Source organism: Rhododendron vialii, chromosome 5a (assembly GCF_030253575.1).
Source record: "Rhododendron vialii isolate Sample 1 chromosome 5a, ASM3025357v1".
In the NCBI taxonomy this organism is placed as follows: Eukaryota; Viridiplantae; Streptophyta; class Magnoliopsida; order Ericales; family Ericaceae; genus Rhododendron; species Rhododendron vialii.
Genome location: NC_080561.1, coordinates 7657893 through 7677974, shown reverse-complemented (window position 1 = coordinate 7677974; position 20082 = coordinate 7657893). Strand labels below are relative to the sequence as shown.

General features: G+C 39.3%; 2 protein-coding genes across 7 annotated transcripts; both read right to left on the bottom strand.

Annotated features, from left to right (window-relative positions):
- Positions 1-4787: 4787 nt before the first annotated feature.
- Positions 4788-11676, bottom strand: LOC131325095 (triosephosphate isomerase, chloroplastic-like). The gene is made up of 9 exons (XM_058357163.1): positions 11316-11676; positions 10320-10346; positions 8166-8235; positions 7641-7764; positions 6896-6980; positions 6643-6775; positions 6356-6529; positions 5892-5974; positions 4788-5179 (listed from the first exon to the last, which is right to left on the bottom strand). The coding sequence occupies exons 1-9, from the start codon at positions 11535-11537 to the stop codon at positions 5123-5125; spliced, it is 975 nt and encodes a 324-aa protein (XP_058213146.1). The 5' UTR covers positions 11538-11676; the 3' UTR covers positions 4788-5122.
- A 561-nt stretch (positions 11677-12237) lies between these two features.
- Positions 12238-18061, bottom strand: LOC131325094 (transcription factor bHLH121). 6 transcript variants are annotated; one of them, XR_009199599.1, is made up of 6 exons: positions 17845-18045; positions 16171-16286; positions 14249-14376; positions 13660-14154; positions 12562-13183; positions 12238-12394 (listed from the first exon to the last, which is right to left on the bottom strand). XR_009199599.1 is itself a non-coding variant. In XM_058357160.1 (6 exons), the coding sequence occupies exons 1-5, from the start codon at positions 17934-17936 to the stop codon at positions 13031-13033; spliced, it is 984 nt and encodes a 327-aa protein (XP_058213143.1). In that variant the 5' UTR covers positions 17937-18061; the 3' UTR covers positions 12238-12516; positions 13003-13030. The 6 variants fall into 6 exon arrangements, 3 of the variants coding, with proteins under 3 accessions (XP_058213143.1, XP_058213144.1, XP_058213142.1); XR_009199598.1 differs by having other exon boundaries at positions 12238-12516; positions 12911-13183; XR_009199600.1 differs by having other exon boundaries at positions 12238-12489; positions 12911-13183.
- Positions 18062-20082: the final 2021 nt, after the last annotated feature.

Here is a 20082-nt window from a genome sequence, read left to right as displayed (position 1 = left end):
ATATATATATATATATATAGCAGAAATGGGGCCAATCGTAGAACGGTTCAATCTAATGCTTAACTCTACAAACATAGTGTAATTTTATTCACCCTTTTTAAAAGATGGTGAACATTACCTTTCCCTCTTATTGATTGAAATGGTGTAGGTTTCACTCGTACAATATACTTTTTGGTAAACATGACATCACTTTGTGGTGAGATCTACACCATTTCAACTGATAGGAATGAGGGTAACGTTCACCCTTTTAAGTGGAAGGTGAACAAAACTCAACTCCTACAAACATTTAACAACACAACCTAATGGCCGATTGTTGTTTACCCCAAGAAATTTGGCCAAGTAGGCATGAAAAAACAAACAAGTGCTTGTCTTTCAAGGTCGCATGTTCGAATTCTACGGAAGCTGAACATTCGAAACATTGCAACTACTGAAAGGTTTGTCCGGTTCAAGGCTCTGAAATTAGCCGAAATGTGCAAGCTAGCCTAGACATCTGGTTATAAATAAAAGAAAAGAAAACGGTCGAATGGCCAAATGGGCCGATTGCTGTTGGTATGGGTCTAGTTCGAACCAAGGCTTTTACCAAGCCTACAAGTCGGGCCACCCAGTTCTTTCAAAAGGACGAAGGCGTATTGGGCCGGGTAACCCCGATGCAAACTTAAGAACCATTTTCTAAATATTTCTGTAATTGTACTAGTGAAAAGGTTAATTTTATTCTGGTCTTCAATGTTTTAGTATGGAAATTGATTTTCACACTCTCTTTTGTCTATGTACACTTTATTTTTTGTCTTCATTCATGTAAAATTACAAAACTACCCTTCATACATTTTTTCCTTCCAAAATAAAAAGGGTAATCATGCAATTTCACATCATTGCAAAAAAAAAAAAAAGAGAGTGCATTTGGATAAAAGGAGAGTGAAAATCAATTCTCATATTACATTATCATGTATATCATCAAAACGAAATGTCTACATCGCACGATGTAATTCATTATAAAACTTCTTCTTTTTTTCAAATTCTAACATAAATTGTGATGTGATCCTTCACCTTTATCTTCTTCTCTTCTTCTTCTTTTTTCGTAATGTAGAATGTATAGAGCCAGCTTGTCGGCACCTCACACTACTCCCCACAGCCCTTCCCAAAGCTTCTCACACGCTTACATGTGGGGGTAAACTGTAAAGTGACCACAAGAATTGTTGGCCAAGAGAATCAAATTTGGAACCTCAAATGAGAACAAACTCCTAAGTCTCAGGGCCAAGACGACCAGGCGAACTCTTAGAATTTAAGCCACCGTGAAATCAAGGTATTGGAGAGATAAAAGCTATCGTGATAAAAATGTCGAAGTCTTCAGTCTTGTAATGAAATGGTAGGGTTTAGCCCTATTGCTTTGTTGTAAATTCTAATTCTGCTTCTGCTTCTGCTTCTGGGAGGAGGTTCTATTTCCTCTCCGGAGTACAAAAAGAAAAAAATGATTTTAATGCTGTTTTTTCCCCCGCTTTTAATTCTTAAAACAACTCCGCTTATTAACTTTTTCCTTTTCTATTTTTAAAAATTGGTTTTCTTAATTTTCAAAAACTAGTTTTAGAAATCGAACTTGTAATTATGAGTTCTAGATGGCCCAATGAAGTACTTGGTGACGTTTCTACTTAATTTTTTTTTTCCTTTTTTTGGGTGTTCACGCTAATGATTAACTTATCCAGAACAATTTTTTATGATACTGGTTCTCTCTTTCGTCAAAAAATTTGACTTTTTGAGCTTTTCTTTGGATATTTTTCAAAATACTTATATAAAAGTCATAATTTTTTACTTATTCTGATTTCTCTCGTCGAGACAAACCAATATCATATAAAAGGTTGGCATAAAATTAAAAAAACGCGAAAAAAATTTGAATAAAGACAAAATCAAAAAATTGTACTCCATAAATTAAATATTAGCGTGAACACAAAAGTTAGCCTAATCATTCTGACATGGTGTGCACTTGCTCTTAAAGTTAGGTTAGGTGTGTCGGTGCCATTAGTTTTTCTTGTGGCATAACTCAACATTTGTTAATGCTAAAAATGTCATTGACGAGTATTAATTATCAAAATACGTCATGGACCGTCATTTTCCCAAACTAGTTTTAGAAATCGAACTTGTAATTATGAGTTCTAGATGGCCCAATGAAGTACTTGTTGATTTTAATTTTTTTTGGGAGTTCACGCTAATAATTAACTATGCAGAACAATTTTTTGTTGTCTTTATTCAATTTTTTTTTGCATTTTTTAGTTTTATGTCAAACTTTTATATGATACTGGTTCGTCTTGATAAGAGGAACCCGAAAAGTAAAAAATTATGACTTTTACACAAGTATTTTGGAAAATATTCAAGAAAAAGTCAAAAAATCTAACTTTTTGAGCTTTTCTTTAGATATTTTTCAAAATACTTGTGTAAAAGTCATAATTTTGTATTTATTCTGATTTTTCTTGTCGAGACGAACCAATATCATATAAAAGTTTGACATAAAATTTAAAAAAATGCGGAAAAAAATTGAATAAGAACAAAATCAAAAAATTGTTCTGTATAAATTAATAATTAATTATTAGCGTGAACACAAAAGTTAGCCTAACCATTATGACAAGGAATGCACTTGCTCTTAAAGTTAGGTTAGGTGTGTCGGCGCCATTAGTTTTTCTTGTGGCATAACTCAAAAGTGTAACACTATGTGGTCCAAAGATTTTTGTGGCACAAGGGGTCCATTTTATGGACTGGACGTTCCAGTTTTTTCCATTTTGTCTTGTGGTTCTTTTCGGGTCCATTTTCATCATTCGAACGCCATCACTTTTTGAAGCTCGTTGCGAATATTGACCAGGTAAAAAATCAAATGATCGGACAACGGTTAATATGATCACGAAATGCATTTTATCATACTAACTAAGTTCCACCTTGTCAAGCAGTGAACATGGTCGTTTTCGAGATTAGGTGACCAGTCAATTCAGACTACCTCCTTTTTATTAGCTACAAAAAATTGGAATGGGAATTCCATTTCCCAAACAACCTCCAAGGAATTGAACTTTGCCTTCCCAATTTCCATCCACAGAGGTCCCTTTCCGATGAAATACCAGAGAAGATGCAGACCTGATCCAATTCCTCAGCCATTCCCAGTCCTGCTGATCCTAGCACTCGTTGCCATCTTCCTTGCCATCAAAAGGTTTCTGTCCTCCTTCGAGTTACTGGTCGTTGAAGCCCCGGTAGTGAGCCTGGGTTGGTTACTTTTCTCCGCCGCTCCGATAGCCTTGCTGCTGCTTGTGAGTTGTTTGTCCAGTCTGCAGCGGCCGCGGTTCCGCCGCAAGTGTTACTGCCGGACCTACTACTGCTATTGCTAGGGGGAAGGCCGCCGTGGGTACACGCCGGCCTTGATCCCGATGGAGGTTGCTTGTGTTTGGTGCAATACCGGTCTACAGTCGATGTTTTTTTATTTTATTTTATGAGATGGAATGTTAGTTGGTTAATTAATTGAATTACTATCGAAGTATCGATGCAACTCCATTAGCTCAATTCAAGATCTCACACACCAGAATGTGATGCTATATAACAGCTGGTCCAAGGCCGTTCCATTCCATTCCATTCCTTTCCTTGTCAGCTCCCTAGCTTGAAGCAGCATGATCAGCAGTACGGGATGACTGGCCGGTTAGGTATATTTTGGTGAATTAAACATAATAGCGAGTAGTCTATTTTTCCTTTTTTATGAGTGACTTGTACCAGTATCGTGCTAATGTGTTAAGGATATGGTTGTTCATGGTTGGATGATGATCGAGTTAGTCGGGTGGAGATGGAAGCCCAAGTCTCTCTCTCTCTCTCTCTCTCTCTCTCTCTCTATATATATATATATATATATGACACGGAATTAACAAGAAGGCAAACTAGAACCGAAGGGTATTTCATGTAACGGGCTCCTCCTCCCACGATGCAGCGTTGACCACTGTAACAAGTTCGTTTTCTGTTAAAAATTAGGCTTCGGTTCGGGGTGCTATGTTTCTTACCCGACACGACCAAAGCCGACCAATTCATATAGATTAATTCGGTTTTGGTCGAACCCGACCCGACCCGACATAAAAATTCGGGCTCGCGGACGGTTCTTACTACTTGTTCTGTTAGAATCGGATTTTGGGCAAAAAATGATGTTACCCGACATGTCGGGTCGAGTTCGGGGCCAAACCCGACTCGCCCGACCCATGCACACCACTACCTATAACCATTTACATTACACATGAAACTTTTTCACCTCGCGATCCTACTTTTCCTTTCGATTAGTTCTAGAATTTTTTTTTTTTTTCACAAAACGGACTTCAGTGAGATATCCTTGTTTTTCAGTAACCCTACCATATTTTGACTCCTACCAATCTAGCCGTTCGAAAAAAAAACATCTATGCGCCATTGGAAGTCCGTAATATATACCTGTGGAAAACGTGATAACCTTGCTACGCTACTGCCTCTGGGCACAAGATCAGAAACACAACAAAAGTGCGATTTGCCCGATTGTTCTTGCTGGGAAAACCTATTTTTTAACACTTCACCGTGGATATGGTTACCTGGGTGCTACATAGGAATCAACATGAACCAGAGTCTCATTGTGGTTTATGAAAACAACACATGACCGATTGAAACGCATTAATCAATCCACATTGAAGGACAAATGAGTAAACTCAATCTGAGAACTACCAAGTACTTCCTCACCAGAAGGATCAACAAGGTCAAGATAGAACCCAAACACATAAAAATCCCATCAGACCGCTACGCATGGCATAGCATAGTTTTTCGTTTCTGATCAAAAGCATAGCATAGCATAGTCTGAACCAAAAGTATTTCCTCCTTCATCAAATACAAGATAAGTGGGAAATTGTATGCTAAAATAGCACAATTATAATAATAAAAAAAGTCCTCAAATATGGGGTGTATAAAATACCGTATATTAACTTCAGAATTAGTCTAATCGATATCAATACGAATCCCAGAGTATTTTTTCCCCTTCTGTAAGCAAAATTGTAAAGCAATCAAAATCCCACCAAACTGAACAACCTTGTATGCTTCGTCAAGTGATCAATCAATCGGTGATTTTCTAAGCCCCTTATTTGCTTTGGTGGCGTGATCAAGCAGCAACCTTCTTGGAAGTCCCCGAATTGATAATGGTGGCAAACTCAGGACCCTGCAGCACATAAATTCAACTTACAATCATTTTTTTTGATAAGTAAATTCAACTTACAATCATGACGATACCAACAAAAAATTTTGGGGAAGGATCCCACGTATTCTTTGCTTTTCCTCCAAATTCTCCTAAGAACGAGGGTAACTTTTCAGCTTGTCACTAAGAAGTCAATTTAAATATTAAAAACGGAAGAGTTATCACTCTCTTGTGAGATTTTATAAATTTATTTCAAAAGATAGCGATAGTAAAACAGGTGAGACTGTACTATGCGTGGTATATCAAATAGCTAAAATGACAGTCTACAGAATGTGTTATGGCATCGTTCCTGCCGATGCAACCGCAAAGAAAAATAATTCAAAATAAGGGTTTCCTGTCTAAGGTGGACTTTTAACTGAACAACTTCTCTTTGAACAAAGATATTGCAAGGCATCAGATTTTCACATAATCAATGACATAGAAGGCATACAATTTTAAAGACAGAAGATCATGTGTTAGGGTACTGTTTGTATTTAATCAATGCAATTCGGAATGCAATCAACTATAATGTTTTGACGACACATCTGGATGATTTGTCCAACCCCATTTTATAGACGCTCTTCTAAATATATTCTCATTCAGATCAAGAAAGAAAGACTAGCTGCATTAGCAGAATGATTTGAAGTTTAACATATTTAGTATTGTAAAAAGATCGATGACAAAAATGATACAATACCTTCAAGGAAGCACCACCTACAAGGAATCCATCAATATCTTCTTGTTTTGCAAGCTCAGCACAGTTGCTACCATTTACAGATCCTGCAGAACAGTTTGGATTCTAATTGGTTATTACAGCCAAAACAATTAATGCTATATCTCGTAGTCTTGGAGAATTTAGACTCTAAAACGAACGGAGCAGGGACATCTGTAGCTTAATGATCCTCTAGTCTCAAGCTCGGTAAACTTCTTCAAGGCCCTCAACCATTTGCACAATCAATAGACAGGTGGATTTCATACTACCATAACATATACCCAGCTGCATCATAGAGTGAATTGTGACACAGATGCTTTAAGAAATGATGTGTATGGAATTTTTCTTGGTTTCTGGAAATATACAGCCCAAAATCATACACAACAAACTCGAACTTGCGAAATAATAACCGCCTAATTGCACAGGCACAGTGCAGAAAAGAGGAATACCTCCATAGATTATACGTGTCTTAGAAGCAACTTCTGCTGAAACATTCTTTTTTAGCCAATCACGAACAGCCACATGTACATCCTGAGCTTGCTGGGGTGTGGCCACTTTACCAGTTCCAATTGCCCATACAGGCTCATACGCAATTACAACATTATCCCAACTCGGCACAGCATCTGCATGTCATGGACGTCATTCACATGGAGAAAAGATGCAGAAAAGCTGCTTGTTCACAAAAATGATCCTATAACAATTTATGATACAATAAAACACAAATACTGAAGCTAACCAGTGAAAGCCTTCATTTGCCGAAAACAAACATCATTAGTTTTTCCTTCTTCTCTCTCCTTTAACAGTTCTCCGATGCAGGCTATAACTCCAAGACCCTGGCTCAGGGCATAAGTGGCCTTCTTTCCTATAAACTGAAGGTGAGGGTCTCGAGTCAAGCATTGAATATATTGCCCCAATTTGTCATAGAAAACTACTTACCCAACCACAAAATTTACTGAAACTTCAACTTGCAAACATTGATAAACTCTTACCACATCATCTTCTCCAATAACGTGTCTCCGCTCAGAATGTCCCAGGACAACCCACTTGCAGCCAATATCTTTCAACTGTTCCACACTGCAAACAGAAAAGTGAACGTGTTGATTGTTTGGAATTATAAGATTCGCAACTTCGTTACAAATGCAACCTGTATTCAACAACATTGAGAACATGAGGAAGGGAAACAGTATAAAAAATCTACATCACAGCATAAGGTCGTATCTACTGCATGACAACAAACACATAACAGGTACCTCTACAGTCTGAAACCCAGTCTAACACGGTTCTAATTCCAGAACCCCTAACTGACAAGATACCCATTCATGGTGGGGGGAATCAAGCAAAAAGAAAAAAATTGAAGAACTAGTTATTATAATTAGATGCATTTCTATTTCTTTCCTGCAGCAGTGCAGCCTCTATTCCAAGGTTAGGTACCATTCTTGGCTGGCTAAGTATACAACAACCAAGAATAAACATAGAAAATGAAACTAAACAAGCTGGCTTTTTTGTCAAGCATATTCCACATAAACTCCTACTAATGTAGTTGCCCAAACCAATCATATACCCTTTTACTAGGATTGACTTCCACTATAGAGGTAGGCCATACTACAGATTCTCTGAACTCGACTCAAGTAAGCCTTACGCTAAAGAAGACTATTTCTGGCTCAAGTGAAACATAGCATGTCGAGTGCAACCAATCCTTTCAGGCTTTCAGCTCATCAGAATGAATTCACTAACCTGATTTCTCCTGTAAAAGCTCCACCTTTGCCTACCCAAGAATTTTGAGCAGCTATCTCAATTCGATCTGTCAACGAGTTCTTTACCTGGTCGATGTAAACAAAAGGAGGTGCAACAACAACATCTGTAGAATCCAAGAGAATAGGGAGTTAGTAACTACATACTCCCTGATAGAGCTACAGTGCAATTCAAGAGCTTCTTTCTCCCAATAATATACTTAATTGTTTTTCAAGAAACATCAGCAAGGTAAATAATCAAAGTTCCTTGAAGTCCCAAGTCCAACTTCTCATTGTTAGATGGTGCCAGAATTTCTGCTCAGGTTGCAGAAGAATAAAACTTACGTATTGTCCTCGTTCGTAATCCTTAGTTCTCCACAGGCGTAAGTTTTTAAACTAGCATTGAATCCTATTTTCAAATTCGAACTAGGAGAATTACTTGAATGAATAGCTAAATAAATTTGCCAAACATAATGAGTCCATAATGGATGAGAATAAGATCCTATACAGAACAGCAACACTGACTTACCAACATCAGGCTCCAACGTTGCGCTGTTCAAGTCTGAGACAAGCTTACTGATAGATTCTTTTGTCCCATTCTAAAAAACGTGGAAGAATAAGTATAAGACATTAAACTCCAACAGCACAGTAAAAAGTATCAAGAGGTAAAAACATAGCTTGTACTCTGTAGAATGTATGCCAAAGAAGCATTGAAATATGTGCACAATGATAGGAGCTAAAAAGTACCCATTTAATTCACCTAGTTTACCCTTTGCCGGTCCATTTACATTGTTACTTGATATATTTTATCATTTTGTGGTGTATGCAGGCCTTGGAGACCGATGGTGCAAAAACGTGTAAATTGAAAGGTCTTTACGAAGAGTTGCCGCAAAGATTAATTGGCTAGCATTTGTTCGGTGGAGAAAATAAAATAGCAATAGAGATGGGCCTCTTCTACTGTCTACGAGGTTTCACAATTGGAATTGGTAGCAAACATTATAATTTAAACATGTCTTGGTGGGCCCAAAGGAATTGTTCTTTAGCTAGTTTGACTATGATTTGGACCAGGGAAAGTAATGGGCTTTCCTAAGCCAATTGTCGTCAGGGCTTATATGAAGGGAATAAAAGAGGGTTGCTACAACGGGAGTTTGGGGATGGAAAAAAACAGAAGACAACACCACAGAAAAGAAGCACGATCCCGGCTTCCATGACCGGCTAAACCCCTCGTCTAGGGGGATGATGAAACTCCGCGCTAAGTAACTTCTTTTATGCATGGGTTTTGGCTTGTTTTTCGGATCGATTGTAAAACTCAGAATCCTTTTCGTTTCAAGTGAATGAATTGATTTTAATTCTTTCTATCAATTGAGTATTTGTATTCTAGATTTCAAATACCTAGTTTTGCAATGGTTTTCACTGATTGTGGTTGGAGTTCTGAGATAGATTATGCTCGTAAGACGGATTGTGCCGTTAGGTGGCCAAATCGTGCTACTGAGAGACGGTCCATGCTATGGGATAGTCTATGCCTTTTAACAACCCGATTATTTTCTTGACGATTATCGTTAGGATTTGCAAGCCCTAGAGATAATCCCTTTTGATTCGAATAAATAAACCTAACCTATGCATATTGTTGTTACACGGTCGGAGTAGATTCCAAACCCTAGATATTTTCCTCCATCGTTTTCAAACTTTTTAATTCATTGTTTTAATTTAATTAGGTTATTCCAAATCAATCAACTCTTTTCTTTCCAAACTAATCTGCAAACTAATCGAATTTGTCGTAACTTAGCCATTCAGTCCCCGTTGGAATGATACTCGGTCTTAACTATTATTCTACGGAGTAGTAGTTAATTCTTGATTTTTATAAATTTATTTTTGACACGGAACAACGCGGTCACACAACCAATACGATGATATTTAAAAGTGCACATGTGGTGTGAAAAATATAACCCCAGATAAATACTAGCAAAACCTTGGAAGAAAACTAAACCCTACCACATCCACATCGATGGAAAGTTCCAAATGGAAAGAAGCTGCAGCATACGTCACTTAAAACTCATTTCTCCATATGAGGAGGCAAAGAGAAAAGCATACGACGTAGGTACTCTGTAAGAGGCTTGCTACCAGGGGGAAAAAAAAAAAAAGCCATGTGTCAAGCTGAAACAGAGAATCAACTCATTTTCTATTCTCCTTTAGTATCGTTCCTATACCACTGTATGTTCCTCAAATTTCATACGATAAACACCCCGAACCCCCGGGGGCACCCCAAAATCTCAAATTGAAGAGAAGAAAACCCCCCCCCCCAACCCCCCCCCCCCCCCCCCCCCCCCCCCCCCCACACACACACACACACACACACACACACACACACACACACACCAAACCAAAAAAAAGAAAAAACACAAGGGAAAAAGAAAGAAAGAAACCAACTGGGACATATTGTGATGCAAACTGAATATCCGTAGTACGTTCAGCAAATAAGAAGGAATTTTCAAATCAATAATTTGGTCCTCATATGTATGCTGCATGGACTGTGGTTTACTCCTTGGTTTGCATCACTAAACTATCTTCAAGATCTATTAACACAGTGTGCAACTCAGAAGAAGAAAACAATTGGGGAGAGAAAAAAAACCCATAGCTAATACAAAGGCATTTTCTTTTATGATAAAAATGAGAAGATACTTACGCACTTCCAGTTGCCACCAACGAAAAACTGCAAGGAAAAGAAAAGGCACAAAATCAGATTTTGGACAATACAACTTGAAGAGATTATGAACCAATGGACTGAATGGCCAAGGCCTTTATGGGATAAGTTTATCATACTATCATCAGATATCTCCTTGATGTGCAAGAACAGGTTTAAACAAAATACAGAACATGACCAAACGAATAGAAAGGAAGGCTTGGTAAGGATGCAATGGAAAATCATGTCGCAGAGTGTCTTTTAAACACTACACTCTGATAACATATTTTAAGACTCGCAGTTACACAGTATAAACCAATTAAGGAACTGCCTTAATACTTTCCGAAGCTAAATAAAGGTCATCGGAAAAAGCTCCTACATCAGTGCTACCAATTCATTTTGTGAGAAATAACTTAAGTTCTAGCATCTGCCTTCATTTCTTGTCTAGTCAGATTACGGCCGCAAATTTCTTTTCATATTAAAACAAGACGCAAAATATCGGAGCGTGTGTGCAAATGTGTGGGTAAATTGGGCGTGGTTCCAAACTTATACTTTTCGATAGCAATGTAATTGTAACCATCTACATGCAGTGTGTAGGGAGGCCACAAAATAAGTGAGTGCGTGTGCAAATGTGAGTGTAAATTGAGTGTGGTTCTAGACTTATTCTTTTCAATATCACTAACTGTAAACCATCTGCATTCATCAGGCATTTACACAATCCCTATTCACCAGTGAAATAATGGTATTCAATCAAACAATACAATCACTGTTAGATTTTGGAAGGTTCCAACCTAAAACAAATTTGCAATAGGTGAAGTAGCCTCTAGATTACATTAACCGCAACTTAGATAAGAATGTGGGATAAAGTCTAACAATCACCGCACAGATAGGTCGAACACAACTCACATAAATTGATCCCAGGGGAATCAACTTTGGAATCAACATTAGTCTTATACGAAGCATAATTCAAAAGAAGAGGAGAGAGGACGAGACTAGTACCTTTCCGGAACCGGCCATGGCGACAACGCGTCTGCAGGCTCTTCTAGAAGAATGGGAGAGGCGGAGACGGGAGTCGAGGTGTGGGAAGAGAGAGAGGGTAGGTGATGAGAGAGAGAGTGTGGAGCAGGATCGATGTAGCCCGGAGAAGTGAGGGGAGTAGGGTGCGGAGGGTTTGGGGCGTGAAATTTGGCATGCGAGAGATGCGGAGGAGGCCGCCGCCATTGTAGCTAGTGAAGCTTCAGTGGGAACTACTGAGTGAGAGTACTGGCAACTGCTCTCTCTCTCTCTCTCTCTCTCTCTGTGTGAAGTTTTAGCTCAACATGTGGCGTTGCGTCTTAAGGTAATCTGTTTCTGGTGCCAACTGCCAAACGATGAGGACATTAAATTCCTGAAGAGCGTGAATTGTACGCCCCGTAATATTTTTTAGTAAAGCGAGATTCACGTGCAGCAAAATATAGCAGTTTATGACTCGGGCTCGACTCTGCTTGTTTATTAATTGAGTTCGAGTTCAAACTCGAGTTTTGAGTTCATTTAGTAATCGAATCAAATTCAAAGAGTTAGAGTTTTCAGCTCGTTTAATAAATGAGTCGAGTTCAAAGAATGTAAAGCTTTGCTGGTCTAGAGTTATCATCACGAATCATATTTATCTCATCCTATTTAACAATATCCTAGCACCCTGCTCAATTTATAATCTCACTGCATCAAAGCACATATGCATGATCATTAAGCCGAGTGTTCTACCCGTTCCGCTAATGTTCTTATTTTTTAAGTACTTATTTTTCATTTTACGAGATATATCATTATCTCACAATACAACACCTTTAATCAAAAAATAAGTACTTGTTTTAGTTAATGGAACACGCCCTGATTTGTTTATATAGCGGATCATTGGTGCATGTGGTTTTGTATAGGAATGCAGGTATGGCGAACTATTACTAGCTTTCACAAAATATTAAAAAAAAAAGTCCAAGAAGTGAAGGTGAAGTTTTACATCATCCCAGATTAGATAGTCTTTACAATTTACATGCAACTACTCCTATGCGAAACCACAGTAAAATTTAGCACGACTCCAAGCATTTCTCCCCTGTAAATGCAGATGATGAAGAAGGGTAGACCCTAAGCGCTCGGTATCAGGCAAATACCAAATTCCATCGACACAAACAGCACAATTATTCTGCCACATTGACACCATAGAGGGATGCTGGCAAAAGGAAATGACTAATAAAGAAGCAGAAAGAGAGGGAACTTGATGAGAAAATCGGAGATAACGTGGTTGCTCCGATCGGGCGACAGCTCAGGTACATGTTTTGCTTCAATAGCACCATTAAGGAACTCGAAACTCAATTGAAGGAGCTTGAAACGACAAGACAATGGGTGCAATAATTCTCACCCCTCGAAACTCAATTGAGAGTGGGTGATAACCACAGGAAAGTGAGAATTATTGGACTATAAGTCACGGACCAATAACTCTCAATTTTCTGTGGTCATCATCCACCCCATTTGCACCCCTTGTCTTGTCATTTCAAGCTCTTTCAATTGAGTATCGAGTTTCTTTAATGTTTTTGTTAAAGCAAAACATGCAAGTAAACGAGCACCTGATCGGAGCAACCAAGTGATCTCCTGATCGGAGCAACCAAGTGATCTCTGGTTTTCTCCACAACTTTGACCCCAATAGGACATGACTAACCACCAGGATTTTCTCATTTTGCCCTTCTTCAGTCTTTGTCCTTTCCCCCACCAGCTACACTATTCGATGAGCTATCCTGTGCGCTCTGAGACGATGAACACCCACTAGGCGAGCTTACATCTGTGAGGCTGTTTTCCGTCGTCAGCAATTTCTTGGATTTTCTTTGCCCAGATGAAGAATCCTGCAAATCAGTTACAGGGTCACATAAAGCAAATCTATTGAACATACTAAACTTCCTTGTCATTTCCGTCCTCTTTTCTTTTAATTCTACTTGTTTTTTTCCTTCACCCTAGGTACATGCAGCATAGTTGATTTTAAGGGCTAACATGGTGCCCAAGAATAGTTGTGAGGTCAGGGGCAACCACATTGAGGAAGTTGCACTGTCGACTGACCCATTGGAAAAGGTTAATTACTATTATTTACCCCATTCAAAAAGAACATTGACCCGTGGTGGGTCCAGAAATGAAACTGCATCCCACAGTTAGATTCCAAACCGCAGAGAAGCAAGCTCAGTCCATCACATTAACAAATGCCTTTCTGCTAAGAGTAGTCTTTGTATGAGGTTAACCATTCAAATTTTACCATCAACCATGCGATTTTATGGTAATTATATCCACAGGATTGTCCTACGAATTAAACAAGCAGGCCATAACTGACCTCATCTGGTGTGGATCCAGGTGTCTTGAGCTCCAAATCAGTCGTAACATCATCAGAGGCCTCACTTTTCTCGAACTTGCTTTCCCCTTGACAATCAGATGGATTGTTTCTTGAATCTTGTTTGCTTGGAATATTAAATCTATTACTTGGATGCATGGCTGGAGACACGTACTGGGTGGGTGGTTGTTCAATGACAGGATTAGGAGTTACATACGGAACAAAAGTCGAACATGGGTTAGGAATAACACCGTGATTTTGATTCCCAAAGAAGGGGTATGGCTGCAAAGATGGATGCATGGAGATTGCCCCAGGAGGTATTGGCATTGGCAGTGGGACAGGCAAGGGATATGAAGGAGGGTGCATAACAACTGAATGATCAATAGTAGCCCACGGAAATGTAGCCCTGAGTCTTTGCTGATACTGAGCATTAAGGTTCTCAATGTCCGATTTAAGAGATGCCTTTTCTTCTCTCAGATCATTCTTCTCCTGAGTCAACTGCATTAAAATAAAAGGGACTAATAAAACAGAATGTTCAATTGAATGTGCAACACAGCATTGGTACATTGTTGCAAAAAACAAAAAATATCACCTCACGAGACTCTTCATTAAGTGTAGTATACTCGGCTTTTAGTCTGTTGACTTGAGCAGTCAAATCCTTCACGATTTGGACAGTATCGGAGAGAATGGATGCTTTGTCATTTTTTGGCCTATCAGGATCTGCACAAGGCAAAATGGATGAGTCTATTAGAGCACGTTGAAGTTTGTAGCTCAAATATGCAAACATAATAATAACTTTTATTCTCTATCCATCTCACAGGTTCAGCTAAAACTCCAAATAAGATGCTAAGGAATATAGTCAAAGTCCTGACATCATATGTCAGCAAAAGGTATCTGGTGATAACTGAGATTTTTTTCATCGACAAAAATGCACACTTGCATCCCACCAAACACTTCGACCTCACACCTTCCTCTTCAAGGTCAAGGAAATGTCCATCCAGCCAACAGCCGGTGGCCTGGTAGCATGCTAGTCACCAGAATTGAACATACCACACACTTCCTGATTACGAATGCACTGACATTGATGATCTTCCCTCCAAAATCATCTAAAAAGAGGACAGCATCAGGCAGGAGGCTCAGATCATCTAATCTTCAATACCAATAACATCCAGATTCCAGAGTCTCAGACCCAGACCCAGCAAAGGGATAGCTACTTCGGGCTCCGTCCCCAATGATGCCCCAACAGAAGCTCCTCTTATGGCATTATTGAAACTTCCTCAGAGGTGGGGCCATATTTTCGCAGAAAATATGATGTCCCAACTCCCTAAGATTTCCTTGTTCTTCTAAGTTCTAACCTCTTTCTTCCTTTATTACAAGTGCAAACTAATATTACCCTCTGTTATAACCAACATAAGTCACAGAAGTTAAGGGGTTGCACTGAATTTTGCATCAGCTTTGGTGGTTTCCCCAACAAGTGCTTTGTCGCCAACTTATCTCCACCATCAACCACAAGAGAATGATGAATACTTTTTATATTTGGATTCTTCCACTTCCCAAGATACGTCTAAAGTTTTCTTTGGTAGAGACATCCTTCTCTTCCGATTTCCCCGATATCATCTATTCATTGCGCCAAAATCACCTTAGTTACTAGCCAATGGTCATCCATCAAATGTTCTCACCTCTCACTGAAGACCCAAAAGAGAACTAAACCTTTCAGCTTTCTCCACTTAGTCAGTGTATCTTCAGACAAAGCAATCATTTGCGACACAAAAGCCCCATGATATTCACATCCCTACAGCCTCTACAATAGCCCTTCTTGTGTCCGCCCAATTTTGCTCTACAACCTCTTCCTTCCAAACACAAGGCCTAGCCCAACTAGCTGGGATAAGTGACTTCTAATTTTCCACCTGCTACAACTTTTTCCCACTCCAATGGTCTGACACTGACCTAACCCAGCCTACATCAACGTACTTTAAGCCAAGACAATGTATGTGGATCATACACTGAACATCTGGAATACCCTTTGCAATTCAAATTTACTGCATCTGGTCACACTGTATTACCCCTCCAATTCAAATAATTTCACAGCAAGGTGCTCACTCCAAAGAGAGAGTGAAAATTGAGCCATTGTAATTTGTCAATAAGAGTCATAAGACACTTCTCAGGTTTCTCGCCAAGCCTAATGCTGCAAGCATTAAGTCACAAATTCAACACTTAGAGTTGAGTGATCAGCTAGTCATGTCACTTGTTCAGATATCATCTAAATACAAAGCAATATACTTCCCAGCCAAGGGGTCCCCACTTAATCTTTAAAAAAGTAGAATGTCAGTTCAGATAATATTCCCTATGGAAAAGGGTCAAAACTTTTTGTAGGAGTTAAAATTAAACTCAAGGCCCAAAGAAAAAATAACACATGTGCAAGTTGTTCGGATAAACAAAACTTGTACACCATAGTTCCAAAATCCAACTTTGCAGTATGTTGTAATAAGGATTATGGAGGAAGTTTAATTTTACCTAGCACTTTCCCCAGCTCCAAAAATTGCTCATTTAGACGATCCCTCCTCAATTTTTCACGGTCAGCCTTCTGAAATTTCCTTGCAGCAACACTCTCCTGTGGTTCTGCTTCTGGCCTTAAGTTATCATAAACAAACAATAGAAAAAGGAAAGAAGTTGGAAGTTAAAAATTGATGGAAGAGTAAATGAATAATTTGCAAGTGGCAGACTGGCAGAAAGCATCTGACAAAATAGTAATGTACATGACATATTTCAGAGTTCAGACTAGCAAGGTTCATATCTGGGAATGGTATGCTGCAATACTGTCGCCAGCTGATCATGTACTTAAGACACATTGTGGTCTATCTCTCCAAGTCAACTATTGCAAAAGAAGAAACTTTATGCATATGCTTCTGTGAAGGAAATGTTGTGTATCTAATGCAGTTGTCAATGAAAACTTTTCAGTCCCAAGGGTTAGTCCACTTGATTGGTAAGATTGCTCCCCCACACAATTGACCAGGGTTTGATTCTTGGGGTCATGCCGCAAGAAAATAATTTCTTGTGAATTCCCTCCCAGCGTGGATGGCCTGCCTTCTACAAGATTGGGGAAGGGAATAGTAACATTAGTTGAAGCGCACGTAAGCTAGCCCAGACACCCCTGACCATCAAACCAAAAAAATATGAAAACTTTCAATTGTGACCTTGATTAACCAAAATATCTAATGGAGGTGCATGGTGGAGGGGACTGCTTAGATACACGGTAAAGTTTATGACATAACAATATGGCACCATGATTCAATAACCTCCACTTCCATTCCCTTGTTTTCTTTATCTTCCCCTTTTTTATGCCTCATAAGGCTCGTATAACAGCACAAGCCTTGTCAGATACCCTCAATCCACTTTCCAAAAAAAAAAAGATACCCTCAATCCATCTGTACACCATTCAACTTGATCTGTTTAGCCCCTAACGACGATGATTCAAAAATATTTCCACCACACTAATTTACGAAAGGAAAAAACCTCACCACTACAAGTTTACATCTACAAGCCTTCATCTATCTAAGGCTCCTGTACTGCATACTTTCCTGACACTCTATTTCTAATCGTTAGAGCAACCAGTGTCTTTTTTTGAGAAAATTTGTTGCCATTTCTCAAAAATGGCAACTACCACCCCACACCCACAAACTCAAAAGTTCCTCAAATACAGGAAATGCCATTTTATTTGCCAAATTTGAGAAAATATATGGCAAAGTTGCCATTTTTGATTGAGAGAGGGAGAAAAATGAGAATGACAAAATGGCAAACGTTGGTGTAGCACCCTTGCCATTTTTTCAGCAAAATGACACTGTTCATTGGTCAAAAATGAGAACAACAGGGATAAAATGGCAAACACCGGCGTGGATGCTCTTAGACAGCAATTGGATATCCCATTTGAATTAGCACAGCGTCTAAGATTAAAACTACTTTCAACACCTAATTCAAGACTCTTAATTAAAACAAAAACCCTTTCCGCAGTTAACACTAATTCAAGACTCATAATTATCCAATTACCAGCACACCAATCATTCCATTCAACAACGTGTTTGTAAGTGAGGATTAAGCACGCAACGCTAGCTAAGAAAATTCTCGATTTACAGAGACGATAAACGAAAACAAGATTGAGCCGAAGAAATACACACAGAAATGGGGTTTAACCTGGAAAACGTGGGCGGCTGGCGAAACTCTGCCGGGGTTGGATTTACGGTTTGTATGGATTGACGAAAAACATCGTCGTTTAGTTGATCCATGGATAGTAGTAGTGTTTTGTGTTCTCGTTTCTCGCGGCTGTTTCGCCGTTCGCGTATGAACCTACAGCACAAAAAGCTTATCGCGATGTATATGTATATGTACCGGAGTATTTTTCCAGCCAATTTTCCCCAATGTTTATGGAGAAGTAGTAGTATTAAATACGAAGTACTACGACTTTACAAGGAAAAATCCACTGAAACGCGGTGCTCTCACTCCTCTGTCTCGAGAGTGAGCAAACTCGCTACAGTGTGTAAGGACCAAGGAGTAATCACAGCCGTTTATCTCAGTATTCAATAGTTTGGATTTAAATAAAATCTTTCATGGAAGAGAACTCTTTGCTGTTTTTTTTCTTTTAAATCTGGATCATTGAAAATGCTTTCGGACGGGTGAGATTACTCAATATACTACACCTCGTATAGAGTTCGCTCACTACAAGCCCCGGGATCCCAATTCTGTGGGCTCCTAGATTAGGTGCAGTCCAAATTGGCAGTTGGAATAAATGCTTATCTACGACAAACTAACAGGTTAATTAGATAAACAGACTCAACGGTGATTTTTTTTATGGGATTCCACGGCTAAGCGAAGAAAATTACACGCAATAAGTTAGGCTAAAGTTGTCAAACTTAAGGCTTTGGGAGGCCTAGGCATTAGGTGTTCGTCGCATGCCAATGAAGTTGTGCTTGCTAAACTATTGTTTTCATAATGAGCCGGACTCTCCTTGGGCCAGAGTTCTTCAGGATAAGTACGTTGATATCAACACCCGTTCACCCAAACCTTCTCCTCGGTGGAGAAGCATTCAAGAAGGCAAGGAGTTGTTCAATAAGGGTTCACGAGTAGTCATCAAAGGTGGTAGAACCTCGCTGGGCTCTGGTCCCTTACGTTAAGATCAATTTGAGGGGCTTATTACCCCGAGCGATTTTGGTTTGAAAGTTGGTGATGTCTGGAATGGGGCCGGGGACATGGTCTCTTGATTGTATCTATTTGGTCTTGCCTCCCCACGTTTTCTCCTTGATAACAAGCCATACGGTTCAATTGTAGTACAACGAAACTCCGACGTCGTCACTTGTTGGAACTCCTCCAATGCTTTGTTCGGGAGTTGTGATCCCTATTAGTTATGCATTGATATGGCGAGCAACCCACCTTTTGCTGACTTGCGTTGGCTCTGGTAGTTTGGAAAACCCCATCTAACCCTCATGTCATCCTTTATTTTTTACATCTGCCTGCCCAAGACCGCCTCCTCGCCTCGGATAATTTGCGTACTCTTGACATTACCTCGTCCACGCAGTCCATTTCTGTCCACATTGTCCAGGCCTTATTGAATATACAATCCATGTCATTCGTGACTGCAAGAGAGCCAAGGACATTTGGTCCTCACTTGGATTCCCTACTCCTCCGGGGTTATATTCTTCCAAAACTAGTGATCTCCATTGCAACCATCATTCGGGAAATCCTTGGCAAATTGCTTTTTCCCTTTCGCTTGTTGGTGCATTTTGGATCAATCAGAATAGATCTCACTTCAATTCTTCTCCCGGTAACCCTCCTAATTCTAAGTTGTTCGACACCCAAGACATTACTAATCCTGCTACAGAGTGGTTCTTCATTGCTCAAAACAGGAATAGGTCTGTTTCACCGATAGTGTAATGTTGTGTTATTTCAATCCAGAAAGTCTACACACACATACAAATCTGTGCACAGATTGTGCACAGATTTCATTGTGGGGCTCATCACGGATTCCACACAAATCATCCGAGCCGTTTATTAAATGTAAAACATTTTTTCAAGGGTCCCTATAAAAAATAATCTCAATCCGATACCTATAAGTGCTCGATCCAATCATACAACTTTTCATTATCCGAAAATCTGAATGAAAAGTTAGATGGTTGGATGGAGCACCTATAGGTATTGGATTGAGCTTATTTTTTTACGGGGACCCTTGAAAAAATATTTTACATTTAATGAACGGCTCGAAGGATTTGTATGGATCCGTGGTGGATCCTACAACGAAATCTGTGCACAATCTGTGCACAAATTGCTGTGTGTGTAGCAGGACTGATTTCAATCATAACAAGGTTGTGTAAGAATTAAATACTCCAGAAAGTTCTAATCTAACAAAAAGTCATGCAACCACAAACTCATTAAACAAAT